At 41.7% G+C, this 18,609-nt stretch overlaps 1 protein-coding gene across 1 annotated transcript; it reads left to right on the top strand.

The window, feature by feature from the left end:
- The first annotated feature begins 5,286 nt into the window (after positions 1 to 5,286).
- wnt3a (wingless-type MMTV integration site family, member 3A) lies at positions 5,287 to 18,209 on the top strand. Its single transcript, XM_035170563.2, is given in 5 exon segments — positions 5,287 to 5,319; positions 5,321 to 5,409; positions 10,715 to 10,956; positions 15,926 to 16,191; positions 16,277 to 18,209. Coding segments are annotated over 5 exon segments (1,110 nt in total). The 3' UTR covers positions 16,757 to 18,209.
- Positions 18,210 to 18,609: the final 400 nt, after the last annotated feature.

The following is an 18,609-nucleotide window of genomic DNA, read 5'->3' as shown; positions in this document are numbered from 1 at the left end:
GTGGAGACTTTCTCTCTGTCTCAGCGGTTGATAAAAAACACAGCTCCCTGATCTGACATGCAGGGCTGTTCCTGTGATTAATGCTGCATTGCTTCTTCTTGTTTTCTGGCTTCACCCCGCTGGTAAACTGAGTGACCTCAGAACTAACACGACTATCTGAGTCCCTCCAAGGAAAAACCTTGTGACCAGAGAGTCCCGCCACAGATGGTTTAAGACCTCAGTTGTAGAGAAAATGAGACTTTACAGAATACACAGGACTTTAGGTCTTTGGGTGTATCTACTAGCTTCCCCTGCTATTAGATATTAGTTATCATTCTTTTCTCTTTTACTCCTTTCAGATATTATCATAGCTTTTGGCCAACCACCTTTATTTGAACAGATTAAGTGGATACTGCTTTAGAGTACATTTGTGTGGCTAAAAGGAACTATAAACCTATCAGTATCCATCTTACGTGTGGAGTACCACAGGGATCTGTACTCGGTCCTTTACTATTGTCTATCTATCTATCTATCTACAATTTCTTTATTTATATAATTCTCACACCCACCGCTTTTTTAATTCAAATTATCTCATAACGTATTTCAATTAAACTCAAATATATCAGACTTTTTTATCAAATGTACAGATTATCTTTGTCTTAAATAAGCCTCATCGCAGGAATATCACTTGACAACAAAGTTTACTCTGAACTTTATTCAAAAACTGCTGTCCAATCCTTGCTTCCAATTATTTCGAAAAAAAGGGTCTTTTCTCTCTGCATGATTCACATAACTTTCATCAAACGCTGATTGCAACTCTGCCAAACATCTAGCCTCATTCTCAGCTAAAGTGCTCTGCAGTGATGTGTCATAGACATGATGTGAGCTCAAACACAATAAGTAAGACCTCGGACTGTTTACATTACGATTTGGAAGTTGTCTCCCATTATTTCTCTTATCAGAAGCCTTTTTACACCCTGTATTACCAAGAGGCGAGTAAGCGAGATAGGGACGTCAACGCTTGGGGTAATGCCCATCCTGATGATAAAGTCAAAGCAGAGGCAGACCCATTGCTTTGTTTCCCATGTCTGGAAACTGACGGACAAGTAAAAGGGGGGAAGTGATGACTTATTTCAAGGTGTGAGCTTGTGGGGTGGGTTGCGTCTTATTCAGGCACAACTGTCCTCCCTTTTCTCTTGGGCAGATAATAGCTCCGATAGAGTTGGCAACACAAAGGGAACCGTCATCGTTTATAAGTCCTGCTCCTGTTTCTCACTGAATACGTGATTGTTTTCAGTTGTCATTTACAGAAAATAACATTTACAGTGACAATACAGCCGAATAGATCAAGTGGGAAAGTGTGAGCAAGATTTTAGATTCTCACAACCCTATGATCATTTTTCTCCCAAAGTGTTGATATAAGGTCATGATGAAAACCCTATCAGGGATATGAAGTCTTAAATGTCAGTTACTAAAAATCTCATAAACAATAAATGATTTACAGGACTAATTACAGTTCAACATTGAAGACGATAAGATAAGATGAACTTTAATAATCCCACTGAGAGAAATGTGTATTATTACAGCAGCAGCAGGCTATTGACCAGATAGGTATTCAGTTTTACAGGAGGTGTAGTAGTAGTATTGCACATGACTTTGAGCAAAAGCTGCATGTATTCTAAAGAAATATGCATATAAAAGTGATTTGTAGTTTTACACTTTGTATTATTGTATTCCTGTATTAATAAATCAGCATTTCCCTATCTTGTATAAACCATATGTTTTTTGTTCTATTTTCCAGCAGTGAAAATATATATTATGAATCCATGGCAATGCTGACATCTAGTGGTGCTGCCTCAGTTGTACACAACACAAATCTGTCACTGTTCAGTTCTGTATAGCTGCTTTGATCAAGTCTTTCATACGATTTGTTGCAACTTATTAAGACACCTACAGCAAATGCATGAATGAGCTTTAACAGCTGCGTGGCACATGGGGAAAATATTCGTGGAAAGCCGAGTGAAGTAATGAGAATGTGATTGGTTCAATATTTGTGTACAGCATGATGTTAGTGGGGCTGCGTTGTATCAAACACAGGGAGTCTGACTGAGGCCTGTGTTGAAGAGCAATGTCAAGGCTCACTTGTCGAGTGTGACTCGGTGCTAACGACATTTCGCTGAGTGACATCATCATCGCAGTGAGGTCACCGTGGGCACACAGAGGTGCCATGATGCCCTTCTGTTTGTTTAGAGTGAAAAACGGATTGGATGTACTGCAGAGACAGAGCAGTGCTGGTGCATGAAATGAACATAAAACAGCAACAATTTATTACTAAACTGATGATTTTGTGTTGATAATCAATTAACCTTAACTTATTTAAACATACTTAATTTAATTGTATGTAGGAGTTAACATTTTATGTGCAGTTATACAGTTATAAACCACACTAGTTTCACTTTCTGCTGCCAAGTGCCATAAGATGGACAAGCATCAAATTGTTGTCATGAATTTAACCGCCTTGGTGGTCTGTGTGCAAAGAGGGCGCACTATACGAATAATCTAACCTCTCACTTGACAACTGTAGGTTGTTACAGGTTCTCTTTCATGTTTGGGAGGGTGAGGTGAGGGGTTTTCAGCTGCAACATGCAACTTCACCACTAGATGTCACTAAATTCTACACACTGAACCTTTAAAGTAGTACTCGAGATGGATGCAGTAGTATCACGTCAGAAGAAGGGAGCAGCGTGACAGGTGTGAACTGAAGGGTTCATTTTGAAACAAAAGCTGTATTTGTGGCACTATTATAACAGATGGCCACAGTATAGCAAAGCCTACTGGTTTTCAAAGTGGCCTCTTCAGGGCTCCAAGCACCTTTAGGGCAGCCATATTTTTGAGTCGGAAACGAATGAATTCCTCAAGACAGACATTGTCAGATTTTGGTTTAGTTTAGTTATGTTTACAACAACATGGCTATCTTTGCTGAGTGGGATCTGATAACATACTCATGATCAAACAGGCAAACTGAGACAAACAAAGCAAGTAAACTAAGGCAGAGTGAGTGGCTCATTTGGAAATTTATGAATAAAGATTAATAATGAAAAAATCCCTATGAGATGGAATTAAGATTAAGTAACAGAAGTTTGAGATACTCAAGCAAAGTGCATAACTGTCACCACTAGATGGTGCTAACATCTCGTCTTCACGCTGCCTTCAGGGGCTGTGGGACGTGTGCTCCATGTCTCGGCCTCCTCAAGGCGAGTCAATAAAGTTTAGCACCTGAACACGTTTTGGAAATGAGATGACAGTGACTGACTTGACTGAACAATTATGACTGCAGGACATATCACTGGAAAAAGTGAACATCTGGAATGAACGGTTCAGGGACAAGGAAATCAAAACCCAAAATACGAATAAGCTCATTTTAACTTAGTTCCTGCACTTGGTTACTAAACAGATGGAAATGTTCAGAATAGTAGAGGAAACTTTTAAATAAAAGTAAATTTTGAATAAAAAAAAAAAACAGGAAAAAAATGAGCCAAAGAAAATAAAAAGCTAATGGAATAGAAAATTTGTCTCTGTTGTAAAAATTACAAAAAACAGTTGCCAACTAACACACAGTCACATGGGCTTTTCAATTAGTCACTGTCTGTTATTATGATCACAACCTAAACATGTGAAAAGCTTCTTCAATGTGATTGTCAATTTTGGGGGATTATTTATAAATGTTCTAAGATTCGTCCAAGCCAAACCTGTAAGTAATAAAATCTTTATTTATTATCACTATTTATATGATCAAATACGTATTCTATGTTTTATCGCCTATTAAACAATACAAGCTGATGCAAAGAAGAAGAAATCAGTGTTGCCAAGCAAAAGGAATCCACCTGAGTGAATCACTTATGTTTAATTTAGTAAAGCTCCTTTTGTTCCCTCCTGTACAAACACATTAGTCACTGATGTTACACAACTAGGACTAGTTTTCTTTTTTTAAACTTCAGATAAGCGTCAGTGGCTGTAAACGAAGCGAGAGGTTCACCTCCTGTTGAATCAGCCATCAACAGTCACTTGACTTTGAGAAGAGGAAACAGACAGAGCTTTTCCATTCAGACGCAATCTGAACATATATGCAGAAAGACAAAAATAAATAAAGATGGATGGATGGATGGATGGATGGATGGATGGATGGATGGATAGATAGATAGATAGATAGATAGATAGATAGATAGATAGATAGATAGATAGATAGATAGATAGATAGATAGATAGATAGATAGATAGATAGATAGATAGATAGATAGATGGCTGGATAGATAGATAGATAGATAGATAGATAGATAGATAGATAGATAGATAGATAGATAGATAGATAGATAGATAGATAGATAGATAGATAGATAGATAGATAGATAGATAGATAGATAGATGAATGATAGATAGATAGATAGATAGATAGATAGATAGATAGATAGATAGATAGATAGATAGATAGATAGATAGATACATACTTTAATTAATGCTCAAAATATGGCCTTGGGATACTTTTATTTATTATATAAGAAGAACATTAATAACTTTTAGCATTACAAAAAGTAAAATAACACATTTTGAAGCAAAGCTACTGATTTAGTTTTTTTTTTTATTCCATATATTAAAGAACAAATAAACGCACTGAGCTGCCAAATCATTGTCTTTCTTTATTTGATCTTATTTCCTTCTATTCTGCAGAGAAAAGCCCGAGGTTTTACGTCCATGGCACAAATAAAGCACCGCAGACCTCCATAATGGTCTCGAGCACTTCACACATATTTATTTCTTGCATTTTAGAAGCTTCAAGCCAGGGAGTGAAATCCGGACAGGTTGTTATAGCTACGCGATCCACAGGGGTCCCGATGTCTATTTAAAACCTCGCGGACCCTCCCTCTCTCCCCTTTAAACAACATTATATATCACACACACTGCATGCTAATGCGAGCGATTCCCAATGAGCCCTAAAACACATCTTTAAATTGAGTGTTGAGTTGAAGCCGCCCGACTCGACTACAGAGGGAACATATCATCAGAATTCCCCCTGTGGCAATACCTGCTGATTGGGTCCTAACGCAGCAAGCAGCCTTTAACTTTTAATATTTGCCTCCCGCGTCCTGCCACGAGTAGTCGCGACTGTTAGACAGGAATAAAAAAAAGAAGAAGAAAAAGCATCAGTTCAGATCCAGGCTTTTTTTAAATTTTCTTTTTGTTTCTGTTTGTTCTTGTTCTTCTTTTTCGTTTTGCTCGCTCCTCACTTCAAACCCCACCGTGCGCGCCTCTATGAGCGCGCATGAAGGCATTCTGCTGGAGAGGTTTTTGCGAAACTTTAAGGATGATATACCCGGGATGTTTCCTGTTGCTCTGTGGGCTCTCGCATGTCATGGCAAGTTATCCCATCTGGTGGTAAGTACTTTGTTTTTTACTTCATGTCCCCCGGACGAACAGCGACACGTTGCCATTATTGTTGTTATTTTGAAATGTTGGGAAGGAACCACGAGGATCCGCTGCTGTGTAGAGGTTTTTTAATTTGGTCTGTGACAGCAGCGGAACGTTGAGGTGCACTGATGCTGAAGTGGATTTTCAAAACCTTAAATATGTGTATTAACTTCCTGACTGTAAAAATATATGTGATTAATTCTAAAACTCTGGTAGAGAATCGAGCTCTCGTAAAAATTTTACTAGAGTGATTATCCCTAAAGCTCACAGAGGACAAAGACATTTGCAGCATGAACAATGAAGTTTTAATTGGAGAAATGTTCTTATTCAGAGTTGCAGCAGGTGCAAAGTTTTTGTGTGTATGTGTGTGCACATACATGTAGGTGTCTATGGTGGGATGTGGGGTTCAAGGGGGCAGAACAGGGATGAAATGGGAAATTTGCACCTCACTTTATCCTTAATGGTTAGATGCTGTACGTGCACATACATGCACAGCAACACCGTACATATAACATGTGACATGGAATTATTACATTATTACTTACATTTTTCTTTAAACACTTCTTTCACTTAAACCAGACACAGCTGGAGAACAAGCAGCAGCATTTGCACATGGACGTCTCAGTCCACCATTGATTTTTTCCCCCCATCAGTTTTCTGACCAAAACTCCTCAGAATTAAAGAACTATTGATCATTCACGCTCGCCCATTATTGAAGAATTTAACCTTCATGACACTGAGTTGTGTTTTTGTTGCATTTTCCTTTCTCTCTGGAAGCAACAAGTCCATACAGAGCATGCAGCCTAATCATCACTCATGTTTAAACATAACTTCAAAATATTGTCACTGGTTTGCACAATTTTCTTTTTGCAATAAATATTTCATCACATCCTCTGGAGGAGCTTTTGTTTGGTTCTACACTCTTCATGCTTCATCAGCGAACATGACTGTCGTTTATTTATTCTTTTTGCCCTAAACAAACACGTGATGTCCTCTTTTTTTTCAATGAACCATTCACTATTTGGCTCCGATTTTTGTGTGTACCCTAATGTGCTTCCCTTAATGGGTCCCCTGGTGGTATTACTGATTTGAAACTAATTACATGCTCAGCTGGAAGGAAATCCTGATGTAACAGCAGGTCCTCTGGTCCAAGAGATGGAAGAAAAAAAATGACCCAAATCAGTCGTCCTCTGGTTCTAGATGTCGGTTCACGCACAAAGTGAACTCTCCAACTGATTTAAACTTCAGTACATGTGTTGAAAGTGTTTGCTTTCATCTGATTCAAGCTGGTTATACGCCTTTTTGTTGGATGTCCGTAGACGTCCATGTTGAATTTCAGTCTCCATAGGAACTTTTCTTATTTTCTCTTTTGTGCAGCGAGTTATGAATGACACAATGGAAGGCAGGTTTCCATTCTGTCATAACCAAAACCCTGCAGCAAGTCCAGAATGAACCTGTGTGTTGATGGTTAGATTTTGGAGGGTGGGTCAGGTCAGTGATTGAACAATGTTGAGGACAAAAGTTAAAGAGGCGAGTAAACATGACAGGAGTAAGTCGGCTGTGTCCACCTTCGTCGAGAAAGTAGCACATGAAGTCACCTTTGAGTTCTGACGTTTTGAGGTAATAGGCTACTGCAGTTTTTTTTTCTTTTTGCTTCATGCAAGACTGCTGATGTATTTTGTGTTTCATGGCAACTCATCCCAAGTCAAACAACGTGGTTCCCTCTGGATTGCACTCAATGAGCCTGCATTGTCGCTCCGTTTGCAAACAGCATGTCAGTTATCTGAGAGCTATCGCTTCATGTGAAAAGCTACCGGGGGGGAGGCTTTGCTGACAGAAGCTGCTGAACTTGGCTTCGAGTGGCCATTGGAGCTGCATCACACACAACCCCTGCGCCACGGCAGTCTGAGGGGGCACAGCTCTGCACCAAGACAGGTTCATGTCTGTCTCTTTTTCGACCTGCCATGACATAGCCGGGCTGCAGACGCCACCCCGCCACCCCCTTCCCCAGTCCACCCCACCTTAGAAGATAAATACCTGGAGGTGAAAGCTTGCCGCACATTCCTTCTCCCAAACATATTCTCTTGATGTCAAAGTCGGCTCCAAGGCCCCAGGGCCCACAAGTAAAGTGGTAATTCTAAGGTACCCTGCTTGGGCTTGCTGAAATATGCATTAAACCTGCACTAGATACACTTAGATGAGAGGGGGAAAGTCTGTACTGAGACAAAAAATTTATGTGATGTATGTTTTGCTTAAGTATTTATTTGTCACAGTTTCACCAAAGTGCAGAAATAAGTCTTAAGCAACATTAGATAATCCTGTTTGTTCACCAATTACACTGAACATCAGTTTCTCTGGAGGGCAGCTGAGGAGATAAATGGGTTTTTCAGAAGGAATTAGAGAGATTGAGGGGAAGAGAGCTCACTGGATGCCTGAAATCCAGACAACACACAAAATACTTGCAGCTATGTTTAAATATTTGTTGGAGCAGGTATCTAACAACACTGTTCTGACTGCAATAGCTCCTTAAAAAATCATAAATCATCCCTGGAACATGCCCGGCCTCCTCTCGTAGGACATTTCCTAACACAGGAAGACGTGGCATGGATTACTCAGCCCCACTGAGACAGAGACAGAGACACGCATGTGTGAAGCAACCGAAGCTCCTTGACTCATGATGGGTTTGTGTCACAAAATCCAAAAGGATGACCAGGTAGTGAAGCACGCAAAAAAGATCCTCACAAGTGTAGTCCTGCTGTAGGACCGCATTAGACCCACGGCCAAGAGTGAACTCCTGCGTTTCCAATCGAGCAAATCACACGACAGATCAAGAGTTCTTCAGCTGCCTCGATCGGAGCTGATTTCAACTGTTGAGATGCCAAAAAATGAAGTTGATGAGTGTGCGATGAAAACTCAGAGGCGCCACATTCTTCTGTGGAGCAAAAAGGAAGCGGAGGAGTTTTCAAGACTAGACTGACAAGGCACTAGTACTTAAAATCTGCAGGCCTCCAGCAAGTGTTTTCACTTCCCATCAGGCTCAATAAACCTCTCACTAGAGCTATTTTCAGACATTCACCGAACTCTGGATATTTCCCTGAAATTTTCCAAAATGGTTGTTTGTGAGAACGCAAATGTGTGACATGCTCTGGACATTTTACGGGGTTTTACGGAAGTTTTCCTGCCAGCCCTCTGGTAAAATGTCTGGAAAATGTCAAGACCCAAGGGCTGACGCCGACCTTGATGTGCTGTAAACAAAAAAGAGATTTCTACAGCAGCGTTTACGTCATGTGCTGCCTCCTGGTTGCTCTACCCATGTGCCACCCCTAAATGTTCCAGTCATTTCCTTGCTGTTGTGAATGTGTCTGACCCAGAAATTCACCTGCCGCGTTGTTAATATGTGAAAGACTGGAAAATATTCAGAAATCGGGTCTTCTTTTAGTCTGAAAACGGCGAATGATAATCCGTAAAAAGTTGTTGTACATTGTGTCTGTTGAGTGTATTTGGCTCGAAACAAAAGTCTTCACCAGTCTGGGTTGTGTTTTCCTCTGGTAGTGATGTGCTTCAGAGAGTACGGACTGACAAGGGCCACAGAGAGGTCAATTTGTAACAGCGGTGCCCTTGTTTACTCATGGATGTTGTGGACAAACTACAGACAAATGTGATTTCCTCTGGAGGCATTTTCAACCTGCCTTTACTTGCATACAGGATGTCTCATTTATGATTAACTAGTGTCGTCTAGTCTGTGGAAATTAGGCGAGAAGTTCCGTTAAAACCAGTGTGACCAGGTCACTTACAAGGTCAGATGGTGGCTTGCACTCACTTTGACACCTGACAGAGAATAATTAAAGTGTAAGCTTAAAAATGGACGGAAATCAGCCTTTCAATTTCGGAACATAATTGAGGTATTCGGGGTCAGCATGTTGGAAGGCATCAGAAACCATCTGACAAGGGTCATGTTGCTGAGGAGCTCATTTCTTGGGCTGTGATGTTTTAGAGAAAGCAGCCCGAGGCCAGTGTCAGGGGGTTTAGTTAATCTTGTTGTGATCAGCGATTAGTCTTTGAACGACGGTGAACAGGTCAACAGATAGTGAGCTAAAAAGGCTGCACACCTGCTCTGGCTCCGACTTTGTGCAACAGCTACAGTAGCTGCTGTCGAGCACGTACTACTGAGGGAAGGAGCATCAGACGACCGCTCACAGTGTTTGTTATTTAATTGACAGTTGATGTGAAGTGAGGACCTGTCTGCATTGCCAACAAGCTACTTTGTAACCACTCGGCAGGACACTGCCAAAGATAATAGGAACTGTGCTATTAAATAATCAAGTCGTCAAAATACATTTCAATAAAAACTGAACATCTCAGGTCAACAGGTCACGTATTTATAGTAAAAGTATTATGTGTAGATAGATAGATAGATAGATAGATAGATAGATAGATAGATAGATAGATAGATAGATAGATAGATAGATAGATAGATAGATAGATAGATAGAGTCCCTCTTATCATCAAGATCCATGAATTGTTCTGTGAGAAATCAAGGTTACAATGTTGCAATGTTAAAGAAAGTGAAAAGAAAAGTCTGAGGATCCACCAAGTACATGCGATCCAGTGATACAATGGATAGACCTATATCTCAATTTCTATGATTACTGGTTACTAAAAGTCCTAATTGAGAGAACAGAGAAAATAAAGACAAAGACAGAGAGAAAGCAATAAAAGCAGTGAGACAGAGAGATGTAATCAGTGAACCAAGTTTGCACTTGTTGTATCCCAGAATACCTTCCTCAAAGGAAAGGGGCAGGGTGTGGGGGGACTCAGTGTAACACTTAATACACTCTCTGAAGTTTCAGTGTAGGGTTTGCACTCTTATTACCCTAAGCTGAAGGCCTGTTAAGTGTGCGGACAGTTAATAACAAGGTGTAGTTTTCAGAGTTGTCAGCTTAAGGTCTATGAAGACCTCGAGATGCATTGTGGACTTTCATCTTAGACAGAAACACTGGCTGCCTCAGCGGTGGCAGGGCTGCAATTTCAATGCACACAAAGGCCAGGTGTCTGCAGAGAGGGTAGTTGAAGGGATAAAGGCTGGACCCTAATGGCAGTATCAAGATACAGCAAATAAACAAACACAATCAAACAGACATAAAATTACCACGCGCCTCAGGAGACTTTGACTTAGTTGGAGGTAAATCAATAGACGCAGACACAGACGTGTGGTAAAATAAGCTCCCGCTATGGAAAAGCACTGATGTTGTGACTTCTGCTTCTCCTTTAGGTCACTAGCAGTGGGCCACCAGTACTCATCGCTGGGCACCCAACCAATTCTGTGTGGCAGCATCCCTGGTCTGGTGCCCAAACAGCTGCGGTTCTGCCGGAACTATGTGGAGATAATGCCCAGTGTGGCCGAGGGGGTGAAGATTGGCATCCAGGAGTGCCAGCACCAGTTCCGAGGCCGACGCTGGAACTGCACCACAGTCACTGACAATCTGGCCATCTTTGGGCCAGTGTTAGATAAAGGTAAAGTTGTTTTTCCTGCAAGTTCTGACACATATAAACCTGTATTTCCTACTTTTTTCTATCATGTAAATAACTTGTCAGAATTCGACGGAATCCTGTTCATGAATTATCTCTGAGAGGAAAAGTATCATGCTTTCGGTGACTTCAGTAGTAACTTGATGATGTCTGAACCCGCTGCTCCCAATGTCTCTGGCTCAATGTGTCTGGATGTTATACCGCCTCCGAATTTTCCTTATTTCCTTATTTCCTTTCTGTAAAGAAGAATATATAAGTGACTTATCACATCTTAATGCAGGTTAACTCTTCTATTTAAAATCCAATATTCTTATTGTCGTACATTTCCAATAGAAAAGCTGCATTATGTGCGTATCCTCCGTTACACTCAATCAAATCCTTTTTTAAACAGACTTTGGGCTGAAATGAGCTGTACACATGAAATAATGTACACAGTTAAGACGAGTGAGTTCTGTCTTGTTGCCATTTTCTTTCAAAGGAAATCCCCTTTGATTGTTCCTCTGTACTTTCCCCTGAAGCAGCAAAAAAGCAAACTCTTATAAAAGATTTTAAACTGAGTTACACACTTTTCCCAAATACATGTTCCCCACTAGATTTTCTGATTACGAGTGTAGACATATTCCATGATGTACATCAATTCATTGTCTAATCGTGGGATCAGACTGTAGAAATCCCCACCGTGCGATACAAAATTCTGGAGAGAAAAAAAACACACATGCACAGACACAGACACATAAAACTAAGCAAAAGAATTGGAGACATTTAACTGTATTCAGGAGTTGGGAGGTTTTTTAGAGGTGGAAACAATCGGAGAATTTCAATGTCATAAATTTTTAAGAAAAAAATTGACATTTTGAGAAATTCCTCCACAGAGTTGGATCAGAAGATTCCCTGCAGTCGGATCGCCCTGCTCCAAAGTGACCTTTCTACATAAGCATAAGGCTTTTTATGCCTTCAGCAAAAAACGTAAAACACTTCCTGTTTGAAAATGAGTGCAGAATTTGAGCTGTGTGGGGAGGAATCCAAGCCTGTCACCCACTTTGCAGACGACTGCTATTAACGCGGGGTGTTGGAGGTTAGCTGGGGCAATTGCTTTTAATAAACTCCCTGAGCCAGTTGATAGAAAAGGCTAGGTGGCTAACGATGGGGGTTCTCAATCCGAGCCCCTTTTGTGGTGCAAAATGCCACCGCATCTCTCCCATTGCCTCCCCTCCCAGGCCTAAATTGCAGGGGTACTGAGAGGAAAGAGGAGGCAGCTACTGGGCTTTAGTAAATCATTTTGATTGGATTAAGGTCACTGAGGCCCTTAATAATGTGAGAGGTCAAAGTGGCTGGATTAAGTGCCTTTGTCAGGGGCCGAGGAGAGTGACTCAGGGGCTCACAGGCCTTTGATAGGGCTTAGTAGGAGAGGGCTTCCATTTCATTGGATTTGATTGATGCTGGTGTTTGTCTGTGCTACGGGGCCATTGTCCTCACTGGTGTCTGTTTGTCTGCGATTCAGACCGGTGTGTGTCAGTTTCCTCCTGCCTTTTTTTGGGAGGGGGGGCGAAGCTGAAAGGAAAAGTAGGTGCCTTTATTGGCTTCGGCAGCTTAGTTCCTATCATTTAGCCCATCACTGTCCTCCTCACCTTCACCGGGGGCATTAGTTGGTTTTACAGACGTGGATTATGCACTGGGAGAATTAAAAAAAGGTGGTCATAGTCGAAGAATAAAAAAACGTTTAAGGCAATCCTGAACTGAGAACTTAAAAACCTTTTCCAGTTACTGCTTGTGGAAATGCTTACTCCTCCCTGTAAAGCAGACTTCTTCTTTCTCTTCAGCATGTTCTCGCTCCCTTCCACATGGTGCAATCCTCTCCCTGTGTTTCTCTCTCACTCCACACCCCAAATCACGAGCCCTACCTCCAGGCTATGTCTGCGTCAGCACTCATTAATTTACATTAAGTAAAGTGTCAAAACATGCTCTGCTGGAATCTGCCCGTGATGAAAAGTAAAAATCTGCACAGGTGTTCTCGGTCCGAAGAGCCGATCCCAGCGCTGTTTCGGCATTCTTGGTATTTGCTGAACAACTACCTACTATATGGGTGTAATCAGTCTCCAGTTTATGAGTCATATGATGGAATTATTAAGGTCAACATTGCTATAAAAAGTGGACGGTCACAGCTTCACAGGTGTTGCCACCCAAACAGGCACAGACATGCACCGTCACTGCTCTACCTGAAACCATTAAATTAAAATGAAGGTCAAAGAAAACTGCTATTACGTAATATGTAAAGCATGTAAGGGGAACTGCAAAGGTTTGAAACCGTGGTCACCCTGACTTATCTAACTTTCATTTCCTTTAGGGAAACCTAAACATCAACCTAAATCATTAAGTCCCATCTAAACTAAAAAAAAAAGGTCAGGGGGTGTGGGTTACGACCTACGACCTGAGGATGAGAAAGTGTAACTATTTAGGATGAGCTAAGAGGTCTCTGCTTTTCATGAGACGTATGTCTCACCATGCTGGGGGAGGGAAACTAGCACTCCTGTTTATCATTAACTCTGGGCAAGAAAGAAAGAAGGGGTGTGGTAAATGGAGTTGATGGGGGGACCTTAGCTCCGCTCCCTGCTGGGCACTGCTCAGAGCACAATATCTTCGCAACCATGAGATTAAGCAGGAGAAAAAGTGCTTTTCCCCATTCACACGCCCTTTAGATTGTTTTATTAAACCATTTGAATAGGGATTTCCCCGTCTGCCGACAAGCGGGGTCCAGCCAATGCATAGTTCTCTGTTGCTATGACTTAACTTGGTCTCCACTAATCACTGGCCAGGGCAAATTTCATATAAAATATCTGGGGCCATTGTGGGACTAACACAGCGTGACAGTGGCCGCACAATAGGGGATTCAACCCCCCAGCAGGTTGTAGGGACCACTTGGCCTGCCCGGATCTGGCTAAGTTTGGCGGAGGAGTATTGTTGGAGGACAAGTGTCCCTAAATACCTTAAATTGGTCATAAAACTAAGCAAAGCCATGACACTGATGTAAAAGCTGGTGTTTCCAGGTGAAGTATGCCATAGGTGTATTTAACTCCAAATGGTGACAGCATGTTATATGAAAAACCAAGAGTATAATGTCACTAGTTGTTTAATGAAGTACAGTATGTCTATGTACATCAAGCTTGGTTGAAAATAGAACTTGGCACCATTAAGCTACCAAGGTAAATGCAGAGAAAACTAATGGTCTGCATTGTGCAAAATATTTTTGGAAGCATTTAGCATTTGAAAAAAAAAGCATTTGTTATCATCAACTCAAAACTTCTGCACTGTCATAACTGTTATTATTCACTAGAATGGAAATCAGTGCACAATTGTAAGTGTGGGATAATCACAAGAAAACCACAACCTCCTAAGAAACCTACTTAAATAATCAGGACATATTTAATTTGCCCCGAACCTTTTCCTTTGTCCATCGCATCCCGAGATAATCCTCTTTTCCTCTCCTGTTTTCACCAATCCCCTCTTGCACTGTGAAGCATCATTGCCAGTCATCCGTGAGGTTACATTTCCAGCGGCGTTCCCCAAGGTTCTTTTATTGGTCCACTATAGTTCCTATTGTTAATAATCATGATCATCACTCTGCGATGCACTAAATTTTATTATATTTCCATACTCACGATCTAATCTTGTATTGCAGAGAAGAATCTAAATAAACTCACACCACAATCTTGGGGCAAATAGTTCAAGCGAATACATCAAATCATTCGCAGCTCAAAACTTAATTACTTGAAGCTCATACTTGGTTGGTTTTAGATGATGCATGATGATATGTGATTAATCACTCTAAACAATTACTTCATGCTGTAGCTTTCCATTACCATGGTTGCAAAGAAAATACACTATCTATGTAAAATGATCAGTGGTGGGTGCAAGGAGAGCAGAGGTTTATATGTACCATTAGTGTAAACATTAATAAACTTGTGAGTAGTGTTAAGTGGGTGGTGGAGGATGCCAGTTGACCTTTTCTCTTGCATCATTGTTTCTAATGCCCTTTAGTCCTCAAACTGGTTGGAACCTGCTGCAAGGGAGGTGCTCCTACTCCCTTTAGCTCTATACTCCTCCCTTGTTTCTCTTCATTCTTGTCTTTTGGACAGAAACATGCACTTGCATACACACTGCCTCTTTTCTTTCTGTCCCACACACACAAATTACTCACACTCCCTAATTATTGATCTTTAACCACATCAGTTTATCTCCTGACTCTCTCGCATTGTTAATTGTTTACCCGCGGTGTTTCCACTTTCTTGATCTCGGTCTCCTTTCTTATTATTTTGAGCAAGACCGTACATGTGCATATATTCGAGGCAACCTCCCTGTAATAATGAGTCCTGTTAAAGCAACAAATGCTGAAGCATGCATGTCTTCCCTTCTGTAACTGTTGTTTGGGATTGTATATCTGGACACTACAGTCCCATCTCTGTGTTGTGTCTATGACTTGTCCCCCGAGTGTGAGGCCGTTTCCTAACCTTTCAAAAGCTTAATTGAGTCTCTTAATTATAGGCCTGTCAGACCCGTCTCTTCCTCTCATCTCTCTGGAAGATCCTGATCCCTCTGAGTCATCGCTTAGCTATGTCAGACAGAGACACAGAGGCCTTTTCGGGTCTTATTCAGAGACAGCACGATTGATGTCTGGGCTGACTGAACCCACACACTGGTACACCTTGGTGGATATGACCTAAAGACATGTAGCTCATCATAGTAATGGGATCTACTCTTTAGTGTGTATAGTTTGTTTGTGTTGTTGGGTTGAGAGTCATGCAATTACACAAGACCAAACAGAAACAGATGAGAGGTGGTGACCTACGTGCTTACATTTACCTTGAACTTCTACAGAGGTGTTTCTCTGCAGGTTAGTGTCATTCAGAAGTTTTCCAAATGGTGAGTTTCTAACAAATTTGTGTACTTCTGCTTCCAGCCACTCGAGAGTCAGCATTCGTTCATGCCATCGCCTCAGCCGGAGTGGCATTTGCAGTGACCCGTGCCTGCGCCGATGGTACAGCCACCATCTGCGGGTGTGACACGCGCCACAAGGGCCCCCCCGGTGAGGGATGGAAGTGGGGCGGCTGCAGCGAGGATGTGGAGTTTGGAAGCATGGTTTCCCGAGAGTTTGCTGATGCGAGAGAGAATCGCCCGGATGCACGTTCAGCCATGAACCGCCACAACAATGAGGCAGGAAGAATGGTACGTTTTCTAACTGCTCATTTTGCAGAAGGTGTTGTGGCAGCTTTTCTACTTAATTAACACGTTCTTTTTTTTTCATCCTTAGTCCCTCAATGACAACATGTTCCTGAAATGTAAGTGCCATGGTCTTTCGGGTAGCTGTGAGGTCAAGACTTGCTGGTGGTCTCAGCCTGACTTCCGAGTTATTGGTGACTACATGAAGGATAAGTACGACAGCGCATCCGAGATGGTCGTAGAGAAACACAAGGAGTCCCGCGGATGGGTGGAGACCCTGAGACCCAAGTACAACTACTTCAAGCCCCCCACAGAGCGTGACCTGGTTTATTATGAGAGCTCACCCAATTTCTGTGACCCTAATCCCGAGACCGGCTCCTTTGGCACCCGCGATCGCATCTGCAACCTGACGTCCCACGGCATAGACGGGTGCGACCTTCTGTGCTGCGGGAGAGGCCACAACACCCGGACTGAGAAGCGAAAGGAGAAGTGCAACTGTATTTTTCACTGGTGCTGCTACGTCAGCTGTCAGGAGTGTGTGAGAGTCTACGACGTGCACACCTGCAAATAGGGGTGACAAGGTTCTGGTATTTTCTCGCCAAACTTTAAAGGCAGAAGAAAAAAACTACACTGACTTTGCTACAAGACACGAGAGACTGTGAACTTGTCTTGCCTGTGCGTGGACTCCAGCGGCAGAGATAACGGCCTCGTGTTTTGTGCTGCGATGCTAAGAAAGAGCCAATCTCTGTCATAATCAACTGATAGATGACAGTTGATCACAAAGCATCACCCATAGGAACTGTGATGGTGGTGACCATGACAACAATGTTGATATCTATAGCCATGACGAAAAAGGTTTTCATGTACTGACGTAGGAAAAGGAGAACTGTCGCCTAATTGACGAACACCATATTGGTGATTTTTGTTTTCTTCTGTGTTCCAAGTAGTTTGTTGAGAATGGTACAGCCCTGCCAATGTTTCAAGTCTATAGGGCAAACGATGAAAATGTCACATGTTTAATAATCATATGTTTCTGCCACACAAAAAGTGACGACAGCCACTCAACAGCATGCATTCTCCTCCTCAACATTATTAGTATATGTGTGTTTATCTGAACACTAACATTGTCATTGTGTGAGTGAGTATTTTGTTTCATCGTCTTAGTGTGTAACTGATGTTTGGGTAAGAATGCACTTGCACCTGAGTGAATGTAGATTTTATGCTGTAACGTGTTTACATGTTCACAAACTCTAAAGCTAATGAGTTAATATCTGCTTTAAATGACTAATTTCCTCTGAGATGTAGACATGAGCCACAACCACCGAACATTGGAAAAGCAAAAATATACACAAGCTGTGTCTCAGTTCAGGAGCTGCATCCTACAGAGGCTGCGTTTTAAGATCCATTACGTCACAGCGGCGTGACTGTCCCATTTCGGAGGCTCCGCCAAATATGGTTGAAAAATTAATCCTTAAATCCCAGAGAAACAAAGGCTCCAATGGGTGGATCCTTCTCGGACCAACCTATCCCATAATTAATTGCGCTATGATCACCACTTTTCAAACAGGTAACGGAGCAAGGGACAAGACGACCGATGCAAGTATCAATCTTCAACTCAACAGATCAGCAAATGGTAAAAAAAAACGAGCATTCAAACCTTCTTGTTCAGAAATCTTCTGTCGGCCAGACCGACTCATTTTCCTTTTGGCTTTGGTACACGACCCACTTGGCCCAGGAAGACCTCCTGCCTTGTGGGCTGCATAGACCACGTCCTCCTTCGATGGCCGCCCCCTGAATTGGGACATAGCAACCTTCTACGCATTTCATGACACACCTGAAAACACTGGAAGCTTTTCCTTAAGAGCAACAATGCTTTGAATGACCAAAGAAAAGAAATGTTCGCCTGCCGTGGTCAGAGAGCTGTAAGCGAATCGAAAAGGTCAGCACTTGTGTCCTGTTGAGAAATATGAAGCATGTTCTCCTTGTTTTTTTATCAGTATTAGCATTGTGTCATGTGACTGGATATGGGGAGGGGGACTGTTATTTATGAAAGGGATAGTTCCACTTTTTTGTTTCATCAATACAAATATAATATTCAAATATTCGATCAAATAGAAGTAAAGTCCGTGCTCCCCGAGGAACAAACACAAAACAAACACACTAACGATGGATAAGTTGAGCTGTGTCTTTTGAGCTCAGTTTAATGCAGTATAATTTACAGTTGCAGTAAAGTGATGACCAAAACCTGTGCATGTGATGATTCTCAGCTGTGGCTTATTGTTCCCCAAACTAATCAACAAGCAGCATCACTGAAACTATCAATTCTTTCCTTCTTGTAATGCTGCTAATTAAAGATAGTATGTGTGTGCGTGTGTGTGCGTATGTGTGTGTGTAGGTCCTCAGTACGTCTATGTGTGTTATTTG

The sequence above is a fragment of the Hippoglossus stenolepis genome, chromosome 11, assembly GCF_022539355.2.
Source record: "Hippoglossus stenolepis isolate QCI-W04-F060 chromosome 11, HSTE1.2, whole genome shotgun sequence".
NCBI lineage: Eukaryota > Metazoa > Chordata > Actinopteri > Pleuronectiformes > Pleuronectidae > Hippoglossus > Hippoglossus stenolepis.
Note: the sequence above shows the minus strand (reverse complement) of the source record. Positions and strands in the feature narration are given on the sequence as shown.